The sequence below is a fragment of the Opisthocomus hoazin genome, chromosome 10, assembly GCF_030867145.1.
Source record: "Opisthocomus hoazin isolate bOpiHoa1 chromosome 10, bOpiHoa1.hap1, whole genome shotgun sequence".
Lineage (NCBI taxonomy): Eukaryota > Metazoa > Chordata > Aves > Opisthocomiformes > Opisthocomidae > Opisthocomus > Opisthocomus hoazin.
The window spans coordinates 26,448,730-26,467,671 of NC_134423.1; the positions used below are offsets into that span (position 1 = coordinate 26,448,730).

The 18,942-nt window shown below is 41.8% G+C and overlaps 1 protein-coding gene across 2 annotated transcripts in view; it reads left to right on the forward strand.

Moving 5' to 3' along the window:
• The window catches only part of MCTP2 (multiple C2 and transmembrane domain containing 2), a 105,945-nt gene that overhangs the window by 46,882 nt on the left and 40,121 nt on the right, over positions 1-18,942 (forward strand). For both annotated transcript variants that reach the window (XM_075431833.1, XM_075431832.1), the window contains 4 exons: positions 917-1,019; positions 10,277-10,378; positions 11,104-11,178; positions 11,978-12,097. In XM_075431833.1, the coding sequence (XP_075287948.1) occupies positions 917-1,019; positions 10,277-10,378; positions 11,104-11,178; positions 11,978-12,097 (400 nt within the window). The remainder of the gene's footprint in view (positions 1-916; positions 1,020-10,276; positions 10,379-11,103; positions 11,179-11,977; positions 12,098-18,942) is intronic.

Here is an 18,942-nt window from a genome sequence, read left to right on the forward strand (position 1 = left end):
ATTGTTGTTTGGCTGCCACTGGTGCCTGGGTCGCAGCACAGAACCTGCTACGCCTGCAAGCTGGAGAGACAACCAGGTGACTGGTAGGTTCAGACACTGCTCTGTGAGGAGCAACTCCACCATGTCCCAGTCAGAAGCTCCTGGGAGCAGGACTGCTCTGAAATGCCTTTCTTTAGGGCAGAATGGTGAACACACGCTGTACCACATGCCTCTTTACTTAACTCTTGCACATGGAAAAAGGAAAAGAGGGGATAATGAATGCAACTCAGAAGTCGTCTCCAGTTAGCCGTGCTTTTGCAGGCACACAGCTATAACTTTTCTCAGATGAGACTCGGATTTATTAATGATCTGATAAATACTTAGGATCGAGTGCCTGCTGCCACATAAGTAGAGCATTTGCACTGAATGCAACAAAAATATTGCATATTTGGCCTTTAATTAAGGTTTTTAAGGGTTGTTTGGTTTTTTTTTTAAGTAATTGGTTTTGTTAGTACCTTAAAAGGGAGATAACTGTTTGATAATTGTTCAAATCAAATGAAGTTTTGTTTCCTGGATTATTTCTTTAATGTCCTGAAGCCTGCTTTTGAATTCAGCCCTTCAGCTCTCCCGGTCACCAGCTTTCTCTGTTAGAGAGCTGAGTTCTACACTGTTAGCATCAATATCGATGCACAAAAAAATGTCACTGGCTAGTAGTTATTTTCTTCACCTAGTTGTGGTACTCAACCATGAGGGGAAAGCTTGGGGAATACCCATCATTTGATTCATTTTTTGGGGGAATTTAATTAAATGCTAGTTTAATACTCCAAGGTAACAGAAACTTAATTAGTAAAACAGTCTTCTCGGATCTTTATGGAGGATACTGTGTGCATGTGTATCGAATATTATTTTTTTTATATGTCTGCACTTTTTGTTCCAGCCCTATTAAAGATATTCATGATGTTCTGGAAGTTACCGTGTTTGATGAAGATGGAGATAAACCCCCTGATTTTCTTGGAAAAGTTGCCATCCCTCTGCTGTCTGTAAGTAACCTTTACTACATGTATCATTCAAACATTGATAGTTTTGCTGGGAACGAGTTGCATTTCTTTTCTCTATAGCACAAACCAACACAGATTTAGAGATAAACAGGTTTTGTGATCTATATATGCCTTAGTTGGCAGTGTTTATAGTTCTCCTTAGTGTAACGAGCACTGCCAACCCATTTTAGTACAAATTTGCTTGATTGGAAAGAAAATTGCAGAAGTGTCTGTACTTCATCAGTACTATATGCCATGTAGGGCTGAAAACATAATTGAGTTGTTCTCTGTGTTTCCACATCGTCTTCAGAAGGTAACATTTTACGCATGTGTCTGTTCTGTCTTGCTTCTTTTTACTCTAAGAAAGTAATTGCACATTACCATAGGATTGACTAGAGATAGCTGTTGTTATTGGCACAGCTGAATAAAATTACCTAAAAGGGGTGTTTTCTACTCCGTAGTGCTTTTAAAGACTGGTGGCTTTTGTTCTGTAAACAAATATGTGAAGAGTGAGTGCTACCATGGGAGTATAAAATCAAAACTGGAAACAAAGTGAGCTCGGGGGGGGGGGGGGGGGGGAAGTGATTGCTCTGGAGATGAAGGAGAGTTGAAACTTTTTCAGAAATGGCCAATAAAGGCCAAGCTAAAGAAAGGGTAATGTAAAAGGCTCATTAAGAGACATTAATAGAGAAATGGGGGAAAAGCAGCTTTGCTTTTGGTGAGACTGATTTGATTTTGGAACAAGGCTGGTGGTAATAGAGTGAGTAAACCAGATGAAGAGGATGCTAACAGCTCCATGTGCATGTGTGGTATCACAGAAAGTTCTGGTAACTTGCAATGTAGAACTTTCTAGGCTGTGGTTTTTATTAAATCAACTAGTAGATGAGGCTTGAAACATCCCAGGACTCTTGTGCTCGTACCAGTCAAGTCATGTAAAGGTGTTTAACTGTAAGCATGGGGGTTTCCTGGAGTTTCGAGGTACTGATGTTTTGCAGTAGGTTCCTTATGCAGAGGAGAGGGTGTGACAGGTGTTTATGCAGCGAGTACTGCATTGAGCCCTGTGCAAGATTCATGCTTGCAGTATATGACACGACTCGAGTGATACAGGCAGTAGTGAGATGCTTTCGGTAACGCGCAGTGTGATGCTGTCGGTAACAGCACTCTCGAATAGGCAGACGGTGAATCCTGATTGAAATTACAGATTACAAAATTGCAGTATTGTTTTGAAACATCTCAGTGAAAGCACGTTCACCGCTGCAGAAAGGCTGGCATGCATCTCTCATGGTTAAGGTAAGAGTTTGTCTTCGAGTTGTAGAGGTGGGCTGCTGCAGGAAAGGCAGCATTGCAGGGATGGGTTAGTGGGCTCTGTCCTGGCGGACACTGGAGAAATAGGAGGTTTCTAGAGGGAAAGCAAAGGTCCCATCTGATCGAAGCGGCCCATGTAAGCCACACAGAGTCAGCACGATTTAGGTAATGGACCAATGGGACCAGTAGAGATCAGAGAGGGGAACTGCAAATACTTGATGTTTCCAAATAAATAATGAACTGCCCAGAAGACTCTCAAACTGACTTGGAGGATATGATTCCAACCTGAGGAATGTTTTATAGTGGTAAAGAAATAGACTAATGTGCTCCAGTTTTGTTATTATTTTGTCTAAATAAGCATATTTCTTGTATATGCGAGTTAAAAGCAATGTGATTTCTGAATCTTTTCACTAAAGTGTGTTTGTTTTCATCCACCGTGTGCTCTTTCCAAGTTATACTGGAGTCCAGAAGAGGGGAACCCCTGCCATTTGGGGATAAGAAGAGCCTGAGCGATAGAAGTTGAGGAGTAAATACTGGTCTCTTGGTGCCCCACACACACTGGTGTGCTTTGCAGTCCTCTTCCCTCTGTGGCTCGGACCACAAGTTCTTTTTGAGGCTGGGGATGTTTTAGATTGTTTGTCTATTTTAGTGGCTCAGGTTGTCAATATCTCCAGTTTTAGAACAATATTAGAGTCAGTTGGCCATGGAGGATGATTTGATGTTTACAGGGAGGAAAAAACCTCTTAACATCTTTTATTCCATTTTTGATTGCTCTGTTAATTTTTCCCCAAGTCCTCATATCTCTCATGTTACTGGAAGAGAGTGGCTGGAGCAGCTGCTGTCCTGCAGATCCGGTGCTTGCCAAATGGCCTGCATGATCGGCAGCAGGCTGTGTGGGCTCACAGTGAGATGATGTTAGATTTGGATTTTCTGTTGATTTCATAGGCATTTGTCAAGTATCCCTTAGGAAGCATGTAACAAGGCAGAGGAGGAGAGTGCATGTGTGTGGTAATGTCCAAACTATTCAGCCTAGGTTTTTTTTATCCAAGGTTTGAGACAAAAAAAAAAAAAAAAAAAAAAATTGTTTATGCTTTCCCTTGCCAACTGATCTTCTTCCTCCGCGTCCAAAGTTCTCTGCCTCCTATCTCAGTCAAATCTAGTGTAAATATATTCGTCTCTGCTTCTGATTAAAAACCATTTTGCACCTATTAACTTAGTCTGCTCAGACAGAGAACTGCAATTTTCTAAGCTCTTTTTCTTGAAATGGGAATTTCAATGTATGTTGTCATTCTGACGATAAGTTTGAATGTATTCTTTGAACCATGTAGATAAATATGCTGAAAGAGAACAATAGTTAAAGACTCAAGGAAGCCTCACAAATCATATAAGTTTAATTTCTGCTAGGTAATCAGGCCTAATATTTGCCTTGCATTAAATTCCCTTTCGAAAACAGAAGTGCCTATTTTTTTTTTCCGGTTAAAAATGCAAAAGTTTGACTTGTGAGCTGTCAGCACATGAAGTAAGTTTACTTCAGGAATTGTTCCTGGATGACTGGATTCTTTTCTTAATGAAAAATTGCCTTGAATAAAGTGTACCTTGGAGAGATATGAAATGTTTAATTAATTTGACAAAGAATTTTGGTTTCAATGTGTTCAGGAGTCTTACACTGGCATTTCGCAAACATGCATACACCTTCATCATCACATTAACATTAACACACGAATAACCCTACTGCACAAAAATTCAGAGATAGTGAAATTACTTAAGCTTTCCATTCATCCTTGACTGTTGTCGTAGTTCTGTGTCATGCTGACCGTGTCTCGTTAAGATCTGGGCTTATTGCAGGCACCAAATAAGAAACAGAAAAAACTGAGCAGCATGACAAGAGTCTTAAGGTGTCAGATGACGAATAAAGCTGCAGAGTTCGTGTTCCTTCTGATAGATGTGGTGAAGCTATGTTGGATGAATGCACATCTTGCTTTTTCTCATACAGCTCTATTAATAATGCACTGTAGAGACGTTGATTTTGGTAGCAGTACACTGAATTTGTGGGACAGAGGGAGAGAGGTTGTGACTTGCTTGCATTTTACCTTTAGCTTTTCTGTGTTAATCAACCTACTGTACGTTTTCTCTCCCACCCTTTTTTGTCAAACTACTGTCCTCCTCTAAAGCGTGTGTAAGAGACCTCATCTCAAGTACGGCTCTGGTGAGCCACATTCACAGAAGCAGAATTTAAACTGGAAGGGACACAGAGTAGTCCTACCAAAATATTTAGCACGATGGGTCACTCTCTTGCCAAAGGTGTCCTGTAGGGTCTGGCTTGCCTAACCTTTGGGCTGAGAGGGGGATTGCTGTCTCAGAGCCTGCAGAATGAAAGGGAAGACAATTTACGCCACTGAACAGAGCAGGCTTTTGTACTAGAAACTGAAGAAGATCCTGAGGAACAGAGAAGTAGGACAAAAATATCACTGCTTCAAGAAAAGGGTTTGATAGGTTTAGAAGTTTTGTAGGTTTGGGACGACTTGAACTAATTTTCAAAGAGGTCCTTTCCATCTCTGTGTTCCTTTGTGCCCTAGACGTTAGTAAAAGCAACCTTGTTTCTCTTTGTGAGGGTCTGTCTTTTTTGTTTTACTTCAAGAGACTCCTATCTCCTAGAAGGCTGCAAGTTATTAGAGACATGGGAGCTTATAGTGTGCTTCAATGAATTTGAAAGCAGAGTATATCAAATGTCCTCGTGCAGAAAGACCTCTGAGTGAAGAGTTGTATCGCAGAATGGAATGTTTTTTATCTGCTGAATTATCAGCTCAGAGTAGTCTTCAGCTGCACCCTTTTTTCCGCAAACAGCAAAAGGTCTATGAAGTATTTTTCAAGTGCCAAGCAAGGTCGGTAGCCAACGATACAGTGAAAACAAGTAGTATGCCTTTCGCAAGCTTAATTATCTAAAACATGGCCTGGATTCAGAGAGCAGACACCTGATGACTGCAATTACTTAGCACTTGACCATAAGTGCACAGCCTTTTCCAGGAGAAAGCTCTGAGGTTTGAGACAAGTGAAAATGCAGCATTTGTGCAATAGAGGCAGCTGTGAAGTGTATCGTCTGTTCTGACTTTTATCCCTGTCATGAACCAGAAATTTTGGAATGGGGGAAAAAGATCCCACATCTCTTCCAGAAAAAATGACACCTTGTTTTTGAAATGAAATTCTCCCCCGACCCTGCCCTCCTCATTGAAATGGTGTCAACAGGAATGTTTTTTCTGAGTAACACCTAGGATCCTTGTGCTCCCTTCAGCTCCTCCTCAGGCTGCCTGGAAGCCCTCGTCTGGCTGCCTGCTTTCTTTCAGACCATCAGCTCCATATCTGTTTGGTCTTTGGATATCCATCCTCCGCCAAGAACCCAAACCTCCATTCGACTTTGGATCTCACAGAAGGTTGTAAAAAGTGAAAAGTTTGGGGCAAAGAGGTTTGGGGTGAATGAATGGGCATTTTGTGCAAAATCAAATCAAGGTATATTGCAAAACTGGGGAGAAACAAAAACCCCTTTATTCAGGTCCAAGTGGATCAAATATCTTGCTTGCTTTCATCTTTTCCTGGGGAAATATGTCCTTTGATAAGGGTAGGTGTGTGTCTGCTACAAGACAGCTTTATGTTATTCAGGGCAAATGGTATGACATTGTGCATCAGCAATGAGCTCAAGCAGGAATATCAGAGGTCCCAAATGCGTTAGATGGATTACCCTTGGAGAGTAGCCACTACCCTTTCCACATGTCGTGGGTGTTGATGTACAGAGGTTTAACCCAGCGTTCTTCTGTCAGGTCATCAATATATGACATTGAATCTGCATCAAAGCTGGATATGGAGTGAAGTTTTCTTACAATCAATGTAAAAAAAAAAAAGCCACTAAACCATATTTCTTTGAGACAAGAGCAATGAAAAAACACCCTTTGCTGCGTAAGGGTCCTGTCTTCTCCGTGTTTTGTGTCATATCAATCTCGGCTTTCGCTATTTCATTAAAATTCCCAAGCGGTCAGAAGGTTGTTGCTTAATAGATTTAGCATTGGCTGGCTACATCAATACTGTGTTTAGTCACATTTGTTTTACTGGGGACATCTGTGGGAAGAGTTTAGCAAATGTATTCATTCATTTGAAAGGAACCCGGTGCACTTTGGGCCTTGACTGTACGGTGGTCTCGTGTACCTGAATGCTTCCTTCAGCTACAGCACTGCCAGAAGTTGCCTCTGTCTGAAGTGCCTCTGTAGGTCCAAATACTTACTGCACAAAGAATTTTAGCTTTTCTTCCAGCTGATAATTTCCTTTCATGGTCCTGTATGGAGAAGGGACTGTGATATCAAATATATGAATTGTTCTGTGAAAATATTGGTGCTGGTATTTTGTCCTTCTGAGTTGACTCAGAACAGGGAAATACCCCAAGTATTAGCAATTCCCATGGGGTGAAAATCTTTACTTTCTTTCAGAGGTCTTCTGATGGTGACCCTGCAAAATGAAGCATGTCAGTGGGGTAGGCATTGCTGTCCTCACGTTAATCGCATGGTTACGGGCAGTCCTGGTTGGTGATTGAGCCCCAGTATGTCGTATGTCATTAAGAAGCTTTCAGAAAGTGCAGGCATTAGTATTCAGTGAGGGTATAAAACCTCATCAGTAAAGGAATAATATTGATTATGTCTCTTTGAGGACCTCACCTGCAGATATTTTCACATTTAATTTGAATATTCCTTTCCTTCCCTTTTCCCATAAGTAGATGTAAACATTCATGGGAGGGAGAACCTATTTTAGACACAGCTATAGGGAATATTCATTGAGTGAAATCCATGTGAGATCAGGTATGTAGTAAAAGGTGTTTGGGCGATAGAAGAAATGTGATCTTTCTGACATTTAGGTTTGTCCTAGGACCCCAGCCCTGGCTGCTCACCTCTTCCACAGCTGGAGAAAGCGCTTTAGCAGTCTTTGTGAAGAGCAGAGACTGGGGAAAAGTACCCAGAGAGGAGAAAGAAATAGATCCAAAATGAAATTAATATGACTGGTTGTCTCTTGAGATTGAGGGAGACGTTGAACAGAATCTGAACTCTAGCCCGAGAACAGCATACAATGAAAATGTAGAGTATTAAAAGCTATTTTGGATGTTTTCTTCTGGGCACAGTTGAGACATGCCACCGATCTAATCTCCGTGCAGTCATGGGTGTTCGAATTACCCTGCACCTTTTGCTGAACTGCACGGGCTTACCACGTTGCCAAAACTGTAAGAGATATTTTACTTTGACTTTTTAACAGGGTTTTTTTCTTTTTATCCAAATGAAAATGCAATGGAGAAATGCCATTTTGTAGCCAGTTGTTCTTCTCTTGTGCTTTTTTTCCTCTGAAGAAGGTCAAAAGCTAGGATATCTGTATGAATGTTTAGTCTTAGACTGAGTTATAATTGCACATCTTTTACCAGACAAGCCAAACATTTAGAATTAAAGATGCCAAATGAAGCTGACTGTAAAACTGTATTTACACTGTGTTACTTTCTGCCCTGTTCAATTTTAAAATAGCAGCAGCAACAATAAGGACACCATTTTAAAAATTTTCCCAAGCAACAAAGAAAGTTGTTTCTCTATTTCCAAAGACAGACAGAGGTGGAAGTTGTTTGTTGCTGCTTTGAGAGTTACTGTGCGAACACACCTGCAGACACACCCAAAATGTTTGAGTCAGCTCCAGCTCCTAAAATGAAGAGTCTTTTTCCCCAAAGTCAGAAGCATTTTTTGAGCGTGGAATACCGTGATATCAGACTCGGACCTTCTCAGTAGTGACAGCATTGCTCTTCCCTTTTCTGTCAATTTAGCAGCACTGGACATTTTTTTCCTTGTTGGTTATGCTCTTGAAAGATGTAAGAAAGAAGTATATCCCAAGGAATATAAAGGCAGCTTCCCACTAGTTGTTGCTCATAGGGTAATAGGGTGAAAAGTTATGAGAAATATATGTGAACTGAAATACGTGGAAGTTCAACCCCCAAATTATTAACTATGGAGAATCCAGAATTATGATATTGTGATATGTATTAGACACCTACATCTCTGCAGCCATGCTGGGAACAATATAGCTTCTATCCTGTTGCAGGAGAGTCCATGAGTCAAAGCTCAGTCTCAGCCTGCTGCTGGTGGCATCTCCTTGGGACCAAAGAGATAACAACCGCAAGCCAAGTCCCTCTTGCCCTGTATCCCTACCATCAGTTAATCCATTTTTCAGTTAATTTGGGAAATTGAACAAAATCTTTAATTTCCAAATACATTTTCTTTTATTTTCATTCAGTAGCTTTTAAAATTATTTTTTGCCCTTGCTTGAGGGTGGGAAAATCAAAGTGTTGAAACAGCAGAGTCCTTTATGATGGGCCGACAATACTGTATGTGGCAGTTGGCCTAAAGACCTTCTGTTGCCGGTCTGTTTGGGTCTGGAAGAGGGGCGAGCCACTTCAGCAGCTCTTCTGTTTTGAGGTGCAGGTTCTCTGAGCCTGCTGGTCTGCCAAATTGTTTTCTGCCTGCCCCTTTCTTGGGACCTGCTGCATCCTTTGCCGCCAACTCCAGCCCTGCATGGACTCTCTTGCAGTGAAATCAGAGGTGCTTTGTGAGCAGTTTAGTGCGGTGCCTATTATTATTGTTATTATTTATTGTTATTAAATATATTCCACATATGCCTGTATAACTCCCAGCATCCAGTTAAGCAAAGCTTTGGATGAGAATGTAATAAAAGCTGGAGTTCTTGCTTGGACACCACTGAGGATGCAAAGCTGGTCCGTGTGGGAGCCCTGTTCCCTTTCAACCGTTAGCCAGAAAACCCGTCTACCCTTTGACGAGCTATTTGGTACAGCAGGAGTGGAGCAACGCTGGGAAGGGAAGGGACCTTTCCCTTGGCTCATGAAATCACTTCGTTCCCATTATACCTTTTTTTCCCCCCCTCTTACTCATTTCTACCAAGGTTTATGTGAGTGCCTCTTCTAAATGCCAGAGCAGCAGTAGCCGTTTTAAATATGGTTGCAATTTCATGCCCCAAAATTTCCTCCGTTATCTTTAATCTTTGATCATTACAGTCCCCGAATGTAGCTTTTTGGTAAGCTGCAGGTTTTTTTATGTTACTGCTGTTTAGAATTAACTGGTCTGCTTCCTAAAAAGCCAAATGTTTAATCAATACATATCCTACTGTGTATAATAAATACATTTCTGCCATCACTTTTTGAAGAGCAAATGCTTTTGATTTGAGCCAAATAGTTTACAAAATGGTGAGGGAGGGTTTTTCAGTTGGTTTTTGGTTTGTTTTTTTTTTTTTTAATAGATGTTTAATGCGATAGGGCCAACCGGTGGATTAGAGCGTAGAAATGGTGTTGAAATTCAGGGGTGGGGTGGGGGGAGAAGTCTTTTACGTAAATTAGTTGATTTTGAACATTCGTTACATTAGCATTTGCTCCACTTAAGCTGAGTAATTTCTTTGGATTGCGTTTGTTTGCTGGGGAGTAATCTGACAACCTTACAATAAACTAAGCGTTGAGAAGTGGGTTCATATACTGGAGTGTGCAATAGGTAGGTAAGTTGTTGTTTGTGGCTCTTTTCCTGAACTTTGGAAGAAAAATCCCATTTTAAACCTGTAATAACGGAGGCTGATTACTTCCCATCAACTCACTGGCTTCCAGGGCAGAATTTTCAAACTGGTTATTGCGTGTGCTGCTCTACTATAAAGTACAAGGACTGTAAATTAAAGTTGGGCCATAAGAGATGTAATCTGCAATTTTATAGGTCTCTAATTCAACGGTCATTTTGCATTTCAGGCTTTGAGTATATTAGCAGGGTTTGGGAAGGGGCTTTTTTTGTGCTTGCAATTTATTTATTTACTTGTTTGTATTGTCTTTAAATTATATTGTGAATTACAGCCAGGAAAATATTGATGCTTTTTCTCCCCCCTCCAAACTATAGATTAGAAACGGTAAACAAAGTTGTTACACGCTGAAGAATAAAGACTTGGAACGTGCTTCAAAAGGAGTAATTTACTTGGAGCTGGATGTCCTGTTTAATCCTGTGAGTTGAAATATTTTCTCTTTGCTTATCGCTGGTGTAAGAAATGTGTGAACCTGCAAGGACGAGGGTGGGGGGTGATGCTTTCAAAACCAGGAGCCAAGCGGGAGAAGTCTTGCCCCGATTGCATCTGGGGCGTGGTGGAGGGGTGTTTCAGCTCTTGCGTGAAGAAGCACTGGGCATCGGAGCTCTGCGATGGCCCCTCCGGGTGGATGGGACAAAACAGGGGCGTTTTTGGACCATGAGCAGCTTAGGAAGGAGATGCCCATTACTGTACAGCCACAGCTTCATTTGCAACAGCCAAAAAAGGGCTTAATGTTTAGATTATCATATGTTACTTCGAGCACCTACATCCTCCCCAAAAAGCTGACTCACAATGTTCTCTTCCCAGGGTGTTGACAGGAAAATTAATGAGGCATGGACACAGTGCACTTGTTTTTAGGTGGCTGGGTCAGTCTTTATTGTTTATGCCCTACAGCCTTTTACCAAGTGAAATCCTATTTGTTAAGGCCATGGTGGGCTACAGCACAGCTCTGCGCTTGTTGAAGTGAGTCCAGCCCTGCCCAGTTTAACTCATCCGCATCTTTCCTAGCAGCTCCTCCAAAGTTGCATACAAGCTGAAAAGAATGAAAGATCTTGTAATTCCTAATCAGCACCGGTGATACAAAGCTGAAACAATGCACTTAAAACTACGTGACATCTTTTTGTATTTTTTTCTTTATTTTTAGATAAAAGCAAGTATTAGAACATTCAAGCCTCGAGAAAAGCGCTTTACTGAGGAGAACCGCAAATTTTCTAAAAAGGTGAAAATTGTGTCCAGGCTAAACTCTCGCGTCTGTTTTGAAAAGATTTGAATTGCTGTAGCACGGTTGCAAGAACAAAACCTATTTATGCATAAAATGGTGAACACATGTAAATTCTGCGTATTTTTGTATGTATTAAAAGGTTTGTTTGTGTTAACACAAAATTGCTTTCTGATCTAGTTTGCATTGGTAGTTCTGTTTCATGCTTCAGAGTGGGGAGAACGATAACTGTGGATGTTGCACAGTTCGCAGCACCTAAAGCTTGATGAGAGCCTTATTCCCTCTTTGGGAAGGAAGAAATCAGGTCTAAATTAGTTATTTTAAAAGTCTGTAGGATTTTAGCACAATGGCCATTATCCTTTTTGTAAATAGAGGTGACTTATAATAAGGCTAAAATTCCGTATTTATTTCTATGGACTAATCTAAAACATGTAGAGAAGAGGTTCAGTGTTTTGATTAATTTCATTCTGGCCCTTTTTCCTGAGACACTGCTATATTCTGAAAATTGAAGAGAAATGAAGATAGGTTTGTGTTACTGTTTTATTTAGTTTTGGCATCAAGACGTGCTTTTTTTTTCCCCCTTTTTTTCTAAGGGATGAGGAAAATCTGGAAGGTTTGGGTCTAATCAGAAGGCAGACAGGAGCTGGAGTGTGTCTCTGAAATAGAAGCTTTATTTGTAATATGTGCCCTGGCATGCATTTGTAGCTTAAATTATCCCTGTTTCTGAAGCAATAGTAGGATATAGAGTGTTTGATTAAACTCTTCTTCTCCTCCCCTCCTCCCACTCAATATTTATCAGATCTTATCAAGAAATGTTGATCGCGTGAAAAAAATCACCATGGCAATATGGAATACAATACAATTCCTTCGGAGCTGCTTTCTTTGGGAATCCACGGTAAAGAGCGTGATAGCATTTGTGGTAAGTGGATTTCTTCTTTTATTGCATGAGGCGAAGCGATACAAGATCTCGAGTGTTACAGTGCCTTCCTCTCCACCGGCATAAAGCCCTTTCTCGTTTGCTGTTACTGGTATTTTGTAGCTACATGGCTGCAGGGCTGTGGGTTTCAAGGCAGCTTGGGCCACGCTGGGCCTGATGGGCATCGAAATTAGACCTTCAGAAATAGCCTTTCTTCACTTGGTGCAGTGGTGTTCACCAACCTGCACCAAGCACTGAGGATGTCCAGGGTGGGTGATGCCACCCTGTAAAGGCTGTGACCGTGTCATGACTCTGGATATGTTTTTTTTTGTTTGTTTGTTTGTTTTAAATGTGGCAACTGGGTGGTAGGAAAGGAGGGAGGTGGTGGCTGAGAGGGTGATGCAGGGAGATTTGGGTGAAGCGGTGAGCAAATGGGTCTTGTCCCTTCTATCTTACATTGCAACAAGGCAGCTCTTCGCTGCAGGTTATATCAATGCCTGCTGTGCCCGTGTCCCCATGGCACGTCAGCAGCTCTTCTGACATCGCCTGTTGCAAATCTGTTCTCTTGTTGGTAATAATATGTTGCTTAAAATAAAAAGAACAGGAAAAGGCTGGTCAGTGAGTTCTCCTGTGCACTGTGAACAAAGAGCCAAGTTCTCCACCTGCCTGTCCCGCTTTTCAGCTCTCTCCTTTTTGCTCTTGGTAGTAAACACCCCATTTGCAGTTTCCTCATAATCCACTCAAGCACAAAAAGGTTTTCCCTGCTTTTTATTCTGTGGTGTGACATTTTCTTCATGCTTGAAGTGTTTGGCATGCCATTAAAGGTTGCAAAATTGTTTTGTGGTGGTCCAGCATGCAGAAAGAAAGTTTTTGAGTTGAGTGTTTATTAAGCAAAATAACCATCTCCAAGATTTTCCTCCTCCTTTCACTGTGAATTAGAAGTCACTTAAATGTTCTGTGGAGGAAAACACTTTACAGTGTATTTGCTACAGATGAGTAAAGTGGACCATCCCTGATTGAAAGAATCTCCAGAGCAAAGGCAGAGGAGCTGTCTTTCACCCTGTGGGTTAGAGGGATGACTGACACGTAAGAGTAGGTAGGATGAGAGCGTCTTTTCTCTGTGGTTTTTCTTTTTCCTTCCTGTTGCTCAGAGCTTGTTTAGATCATCTCTGAAGTTGGTGGTTCAAGAGCTGGTGGAGAGCAGAGCAGACGGTACCTCACTGAAGCAGGTACGGTTGTGCAAGGCGGCTCTGCGGTTGCGTGCAAGGCAATCTGCTGGTCATGCACACTAGGGCTGGAGAGGGAGGGACAGACATGAAATGCCAGTGCTGACATACTACCATCACCATTCAGCAAGAATTTAAACACATACTTAAGAGATTTTCTCTTAAGAGATTTTGCACCGAAATGCTTTCGAAGTTGTAGCTGTGAAGTTCAGTTTTCTAGACTTAAGAAAAGCTCGTAAGTGGTGGAGAGGCAGAAAAATAAGAAGGTGGGAAAGCGGGTCTGCAGAAAAAGGAATTGATTGCTAGCGAAAAGGAGGATGAGCAGGTTACAAGTTACAGATTAACAACATCTTTCCCAGATACCATACTACTACTGGTTTCCTGGGTAATGAGAAAGGTATAAAAATACATTATGCTAAGAATAATTACCGCAGTTGCTTCTACAAACCAAAATTTAAGTCTGTCTGATTTTTTTTCCACATGGCAATAATTCAGCTCTGGTACTTAAAATGAAGTACTAATTCTGTATCTCTCTCTCACTGTTTCCACCGTGTGCATTCATAGTATTGAAAATATGCACGAAGCTTGGTAGGTGCAGCATCCCTCCCTGCCGCAATCTGTACATAAAATCCGCTCTTACCAGGTTAAAGAAAAGTTGTATCAAATATCACATTTTTAAAGTCATCATTCCCCAGCAAGCAGTGGCTATATATCTCAGCACCTGGCTTTGAATCAGCTTAGCTTGTACCGTATTTGTCCTTACTGACGCTTGTGGCTGACTCTGAAAGCCAGAGGCGAGGAAGGTGCACAAAGCTTCTCGCCTGTTTTTCAGCTTGGGCTCTTGAAACCATGGCTTGTAGCTTAAGAGCCAGCCAGGCCCTCAAACCATAAAATGCCTATGTTTGTTTTTTCCTCCCAGACCTTGTCCCTTAGGCCACTGGCAAGAACTGTTGTGACCATATTCTACCTATTCCACATATCTTCACTGCGATAATCCCAGAGATTGGGTGGCCCTTAGGACCCTCCTCCCCTGTTGTATTGCCCTTGGTTTCCCTCTACACGTAGCCCATGCCCCTTCCTCCAAGGGGGGTAGTAAGGGGGCGGAGGAGGAGGAAGACAAGCAGACAGTATAATCACGTGAACCTTGTTTTCTTAAGCAATCTGACAAAAACCACCGCCAGACAGAAGGAAATACTTAAGAGATCATCAGCACATGGCAATAGGCGAGGCCGCGGTATCTTACACCTTCTTGTTGCAGTCTTCCTTACAGCACACCTCCCTCCCCATTAGCACTGGCAGCTCTCCAGTGTGACACGGACATTAGGTGCTACTTCTGGGTGCGAGAGAGACAGAAGGACAGGTAAAGAGGGAGGAAATAGAGACAGCACAGGCAGGACACAAGTGAATGAGAAAAATGCAATCATCATGTTCTCTCATTTGTAAGGTACATCATCCCAAGCTTAATTTCTTTATTGTCATGCTGAAAGGAGACAATCCAAGAAAACATGTGAGTAGGTTTGGGTTTTGTGGGGCATTTTTGTTTTTTGTTTACACTGCAAAAATGAAATTGTGTTGTTCATCAGCATTCTGCGATATTAATCTGATGATTGTAAGCCCGAGTTAATTGTATAGGCACAGAGGACACAGACTGAGCCTGCTCGGGTGCAAGTATAATTAGAAATTTTTCAGATTTCGAGGTTTTGGAAAGAGGGTTGAAAGGGAGGTGAGGTGAAAAGCAAAATTTCTCTTTTGGTGATATTTGTCCTGTGCACAAAGGGTTTGGTGCAAATAGTGTTACGCAAATTCTAGAAAAAACATCTTGGGTCGGAGGAAGAAGTCACACATAGGTTTTCTGGCTTCTTTAAAGTGTACATTTCATCATTGGTCTGGTGCGAAAAATGGACACACATGTTTGTGCCTGCCTGGGAGTGTCAGGAATATTCCCACATGTGGAAAATGTTGCCTTTGGAATTAATAGTGCTCATATACCAGGAGAGATCTTAAAAGACTTTGTCCATGTGTTCCCCTCCATCAATTCAGGATTTGAGGGGATTTGTAGATTTTTAAGACCAAAAACTCTTCAGGCATTCTACTTGGCTTATTTAATTTTGATGCAGTTATCTCTGTATTCAACCCAATATTTTACATTTTGACCTGAAACGTTCCTCTCAAAAAAGGCTTTATTTTGAAGACCCCCTAGAGACATACTCTAATACATCCCTGTATGGTTCTGCTCATGTGCCTGACACTCTCCATATCCTACCCGGGACAGCTTGCTCCTGGATTCCAGGGTGAACATTGTGTTTTTAACCTGGCCTTCATCACTCCATCCTCTTGTCGCACCTTTCTCCATTGAGACGTCACTTCCATGCTGCATTACTGGCGTCCAGACAGCTGGGGCTGCGTGGTGAAATGTGCCGAAGGGAATGGCCACTCACAAGTCGTGTTGTATGTCTGTGTGATTGTAAGCTGTTTGTTTTTCCCACTCGTGCATCTGAAAACTTGTGTTCTTATCTTTCTGATGCATTTTTAAAATGAATTCCTGGTCCTTCCTTCTGCCTGCTCCGCTCCCCCTTCTTCCCTGGTCGTGGAAGTTAAGTCCATAATAACTGAATCATTCTTACTGTACAGTATATATTTTTAAAATATTTTAAAAGTTAATTTTAGTCACAGAATGATTTTCATGAGGAATTATGCATCATTGCACATTGTGCTGGTGATTTTATACAACATAATTACACCTTCTATTGACAGTTTTCTCTGCATTAATGGTAATTATGTCATTTAATGAAATTACAGTAATTGCATTAAAAAAACTATAATCTGGTGCAAATTAAAAGGATATATTGACTGGAATTTTTACTATCATATATTTTTTTTTTAAAGTTTGTGTGATAGTTGCAAGAGACATTAACAGAATCAGGCAAACGATGGGAAAGCAGCCACCGTAGCACCTCCGGTGTGACTGGCAGTGCTCGCTGCTGATTTGCTTCAGGGTCCCTGCACACTCACCCATGCCAACATCCTTCATTTTTACTGGCAGCATGTCCCACTATATCAGGTTTAGGCTTCTTGCTAATCGAGGCTGCTGCCAGGGTGGGGACAGGTGGGAGCTATTTTTCAGGCTTAGCCCTAGCTGGCAGCCTGGGCTGGTCAGCCAAGGAATGCAGCATGCATAGGCAGTATTTACTTAGTTTGCACTGACATTGCAGTGTGCCTGATAATTATTTTATGATGGGTTAGTGCCGGGAGGACACAAAGGAATATGTGGTGATGCAACGTAATGTGTGGGAAATGTGGAGTTTCTGGTCAAACTGACAGCAGCTATTTAATGGTGGGCAGCTGGGAAAATGACAGGCATGGGATCATTTTGGAGCAGTTTGGGCTTCCCAAAAAGCTGTTTGATGCAAGAGTAGGGAAGCCCTGGGGGTTGTGAATGCCCAGCAGAGCAACTGGGGGTTGTGGGTGCAGCACAAACCCCAAACTTAAGCTTTTGAGCTCCTTGGTGCAGAGGTCGTATTTTGGCATCCTTCTTCATGAAGATCTCCAAAGCTTTGTAAATCCAGAGATAGCTGGAGGATGTTCCTTTTTTTGTTGCTGGTCTCTTGGGCTGTGGGAACTGGAAACCCTAGGAGTCGCAGGGTGAGCTGGGTGAGGCTGCGCGTATGTGCGTTACTGTGCCAGTTCACTGCAGTCGTGACCTGGGATAGCAGCAGAGGGATGGTTTAGACTCTGCAGCCCGTGAACTTCTGGGCATCTCTGCTGAGTGTGCCGTTTAACACACTGCCGCTTAAGTTTGCGATATGGGAGCTGGATCTGCGCCCAGTCAAACACATCTCGTAGACGAGACACGACCCATCTTATTAGACATGAACAATTTTTCATCCCTGTTGAGCTGGGCTGTATTTATACTGATGACCCACAGGCAGAAGGCCATTAGCTTGTTGACAGTGTCCTCGAACATTGCTAGTTTCATATCAGTAAGAGGGACATGTTCCCTCAGGAAAGAAGTTTGTTAACTCAAAATCTATGCCTGCTGGAGTTACTTGGGGTAAGTCTTTCATTCTGCTTGTGGACAAGTGTCTCCTGCTGTGTTATGGTTAGACTTTCCCAAGTAAAACACAGAATGTTCCCGTCCTGTTTGTACTGGGCATAATTCAACCCTGGATATGACAACAATATATGGATAAAACATCCAGTTTAACTCGTGCATTGTTTTGCAACACAAAAGTTGTTTGTTTTTTTTTTTGTTTCTTTGGTGGGAGGAGAGTTGCAGATTAATAAAGGCCAATTCTTGGGACAAAATTTTAACAGGGACTATGAGGAATCTGTGCAGAAGGGAGACCGGTAACAGCTATGAAATCCAAAGAGCTTAGGATAGAGACCGAGTCATCGCACATCTCTCGGACTTCTGGCCAACCAAGCAGAGGATAGAGGTTAATTTTAACTGAGGCTTTGCTCGTGATTTACCAGTAAATGGTAACAATTCACTTTTTTCTAGGGTGGGGAAGGAAGATGTGCTCTCACATGAGCTTCCCTAAAATCATTCTTATTTTCGCCATGAATTGTCCACTAATTTTGAACGAGCAGTTCCCTGATACAAAGCACAAACCAACCCGCCATGACTACATGTGTAACTGATGAGAAGGACATGGTCTTTTTTCTCCACACCCCCCCCCCCCCCCTTTTTTTTTTATCCTCGTAGCTGAAGACGAAATATAAATCATTGTTCCTAAACTATTCAGGAACAGCATTGAAGTAATGGGAGATTAAAATGTCTCCACATTAAAAAGCTAAATAAAATGAATAGATGTAATCCTAAAGAGAGAAGAATGAGTATTCTTCAAACACTGAATAGAGAACTTGGAAAAAGAAAAAGCTTAAAAAAAAGGAAAAAAATATTAATGCAAAAGAGATGGTCTTTACTTCCGCTTTACTGTAGAGCTTTTGCTAAGGGCTTTTCTTAGACCATTTGCAGCTTGTGCTTTGCTACAGTTTTAAAGAAGCAGTCGTCAAAGGGACGAATGCAGTTCCTATTTAAATAAGGAAGCTGAAAAATAACACTCTGGCACAAAAAATTATTCATACTGAAGACTAGAGCTAGTGTTGGAGGAGCAGAGAAAGGCAGGGTTTCAGGAATGTGACCTAGTAAATAATTCTTCGGAGCCCCAAACATTTCCTCCCCTTTTTCCCCTCTAAATCCTGGCAAAGGCACATCTTTAAAATTATCGTTGTGAACTCCAGTGGAAAGGCTGGATCAGAGGTATGTTTTCATTTCAAGCTATTATATCCCAGTAAAAGCATTTTCCTAACGATGGAGGAAACGTTTACATCCTCCTTTTCCACGCTGCTCATGGCCGTGCCTGTGAAAATTCGCCGTTTGTGCATGCAGAGCTGTTAGGAGCACGTTACCTGACACATGCAAGTAACTGCTCAGATGAGAAACAGGCTTCTCTAGGCAATTAAAGGAGGTGGTTTTACCCTTCTCCCAGCAATTGTTACATTTCCAGTATTATTCTTCTGTGGTGGAGGGGAGTACGATTTAAGCTTGAGATCCCAGGCTTTGCTTTGCTGCAGCAGTTAAAATTCCTGGAATAGCAACAGTGATATTGATGATGCTGA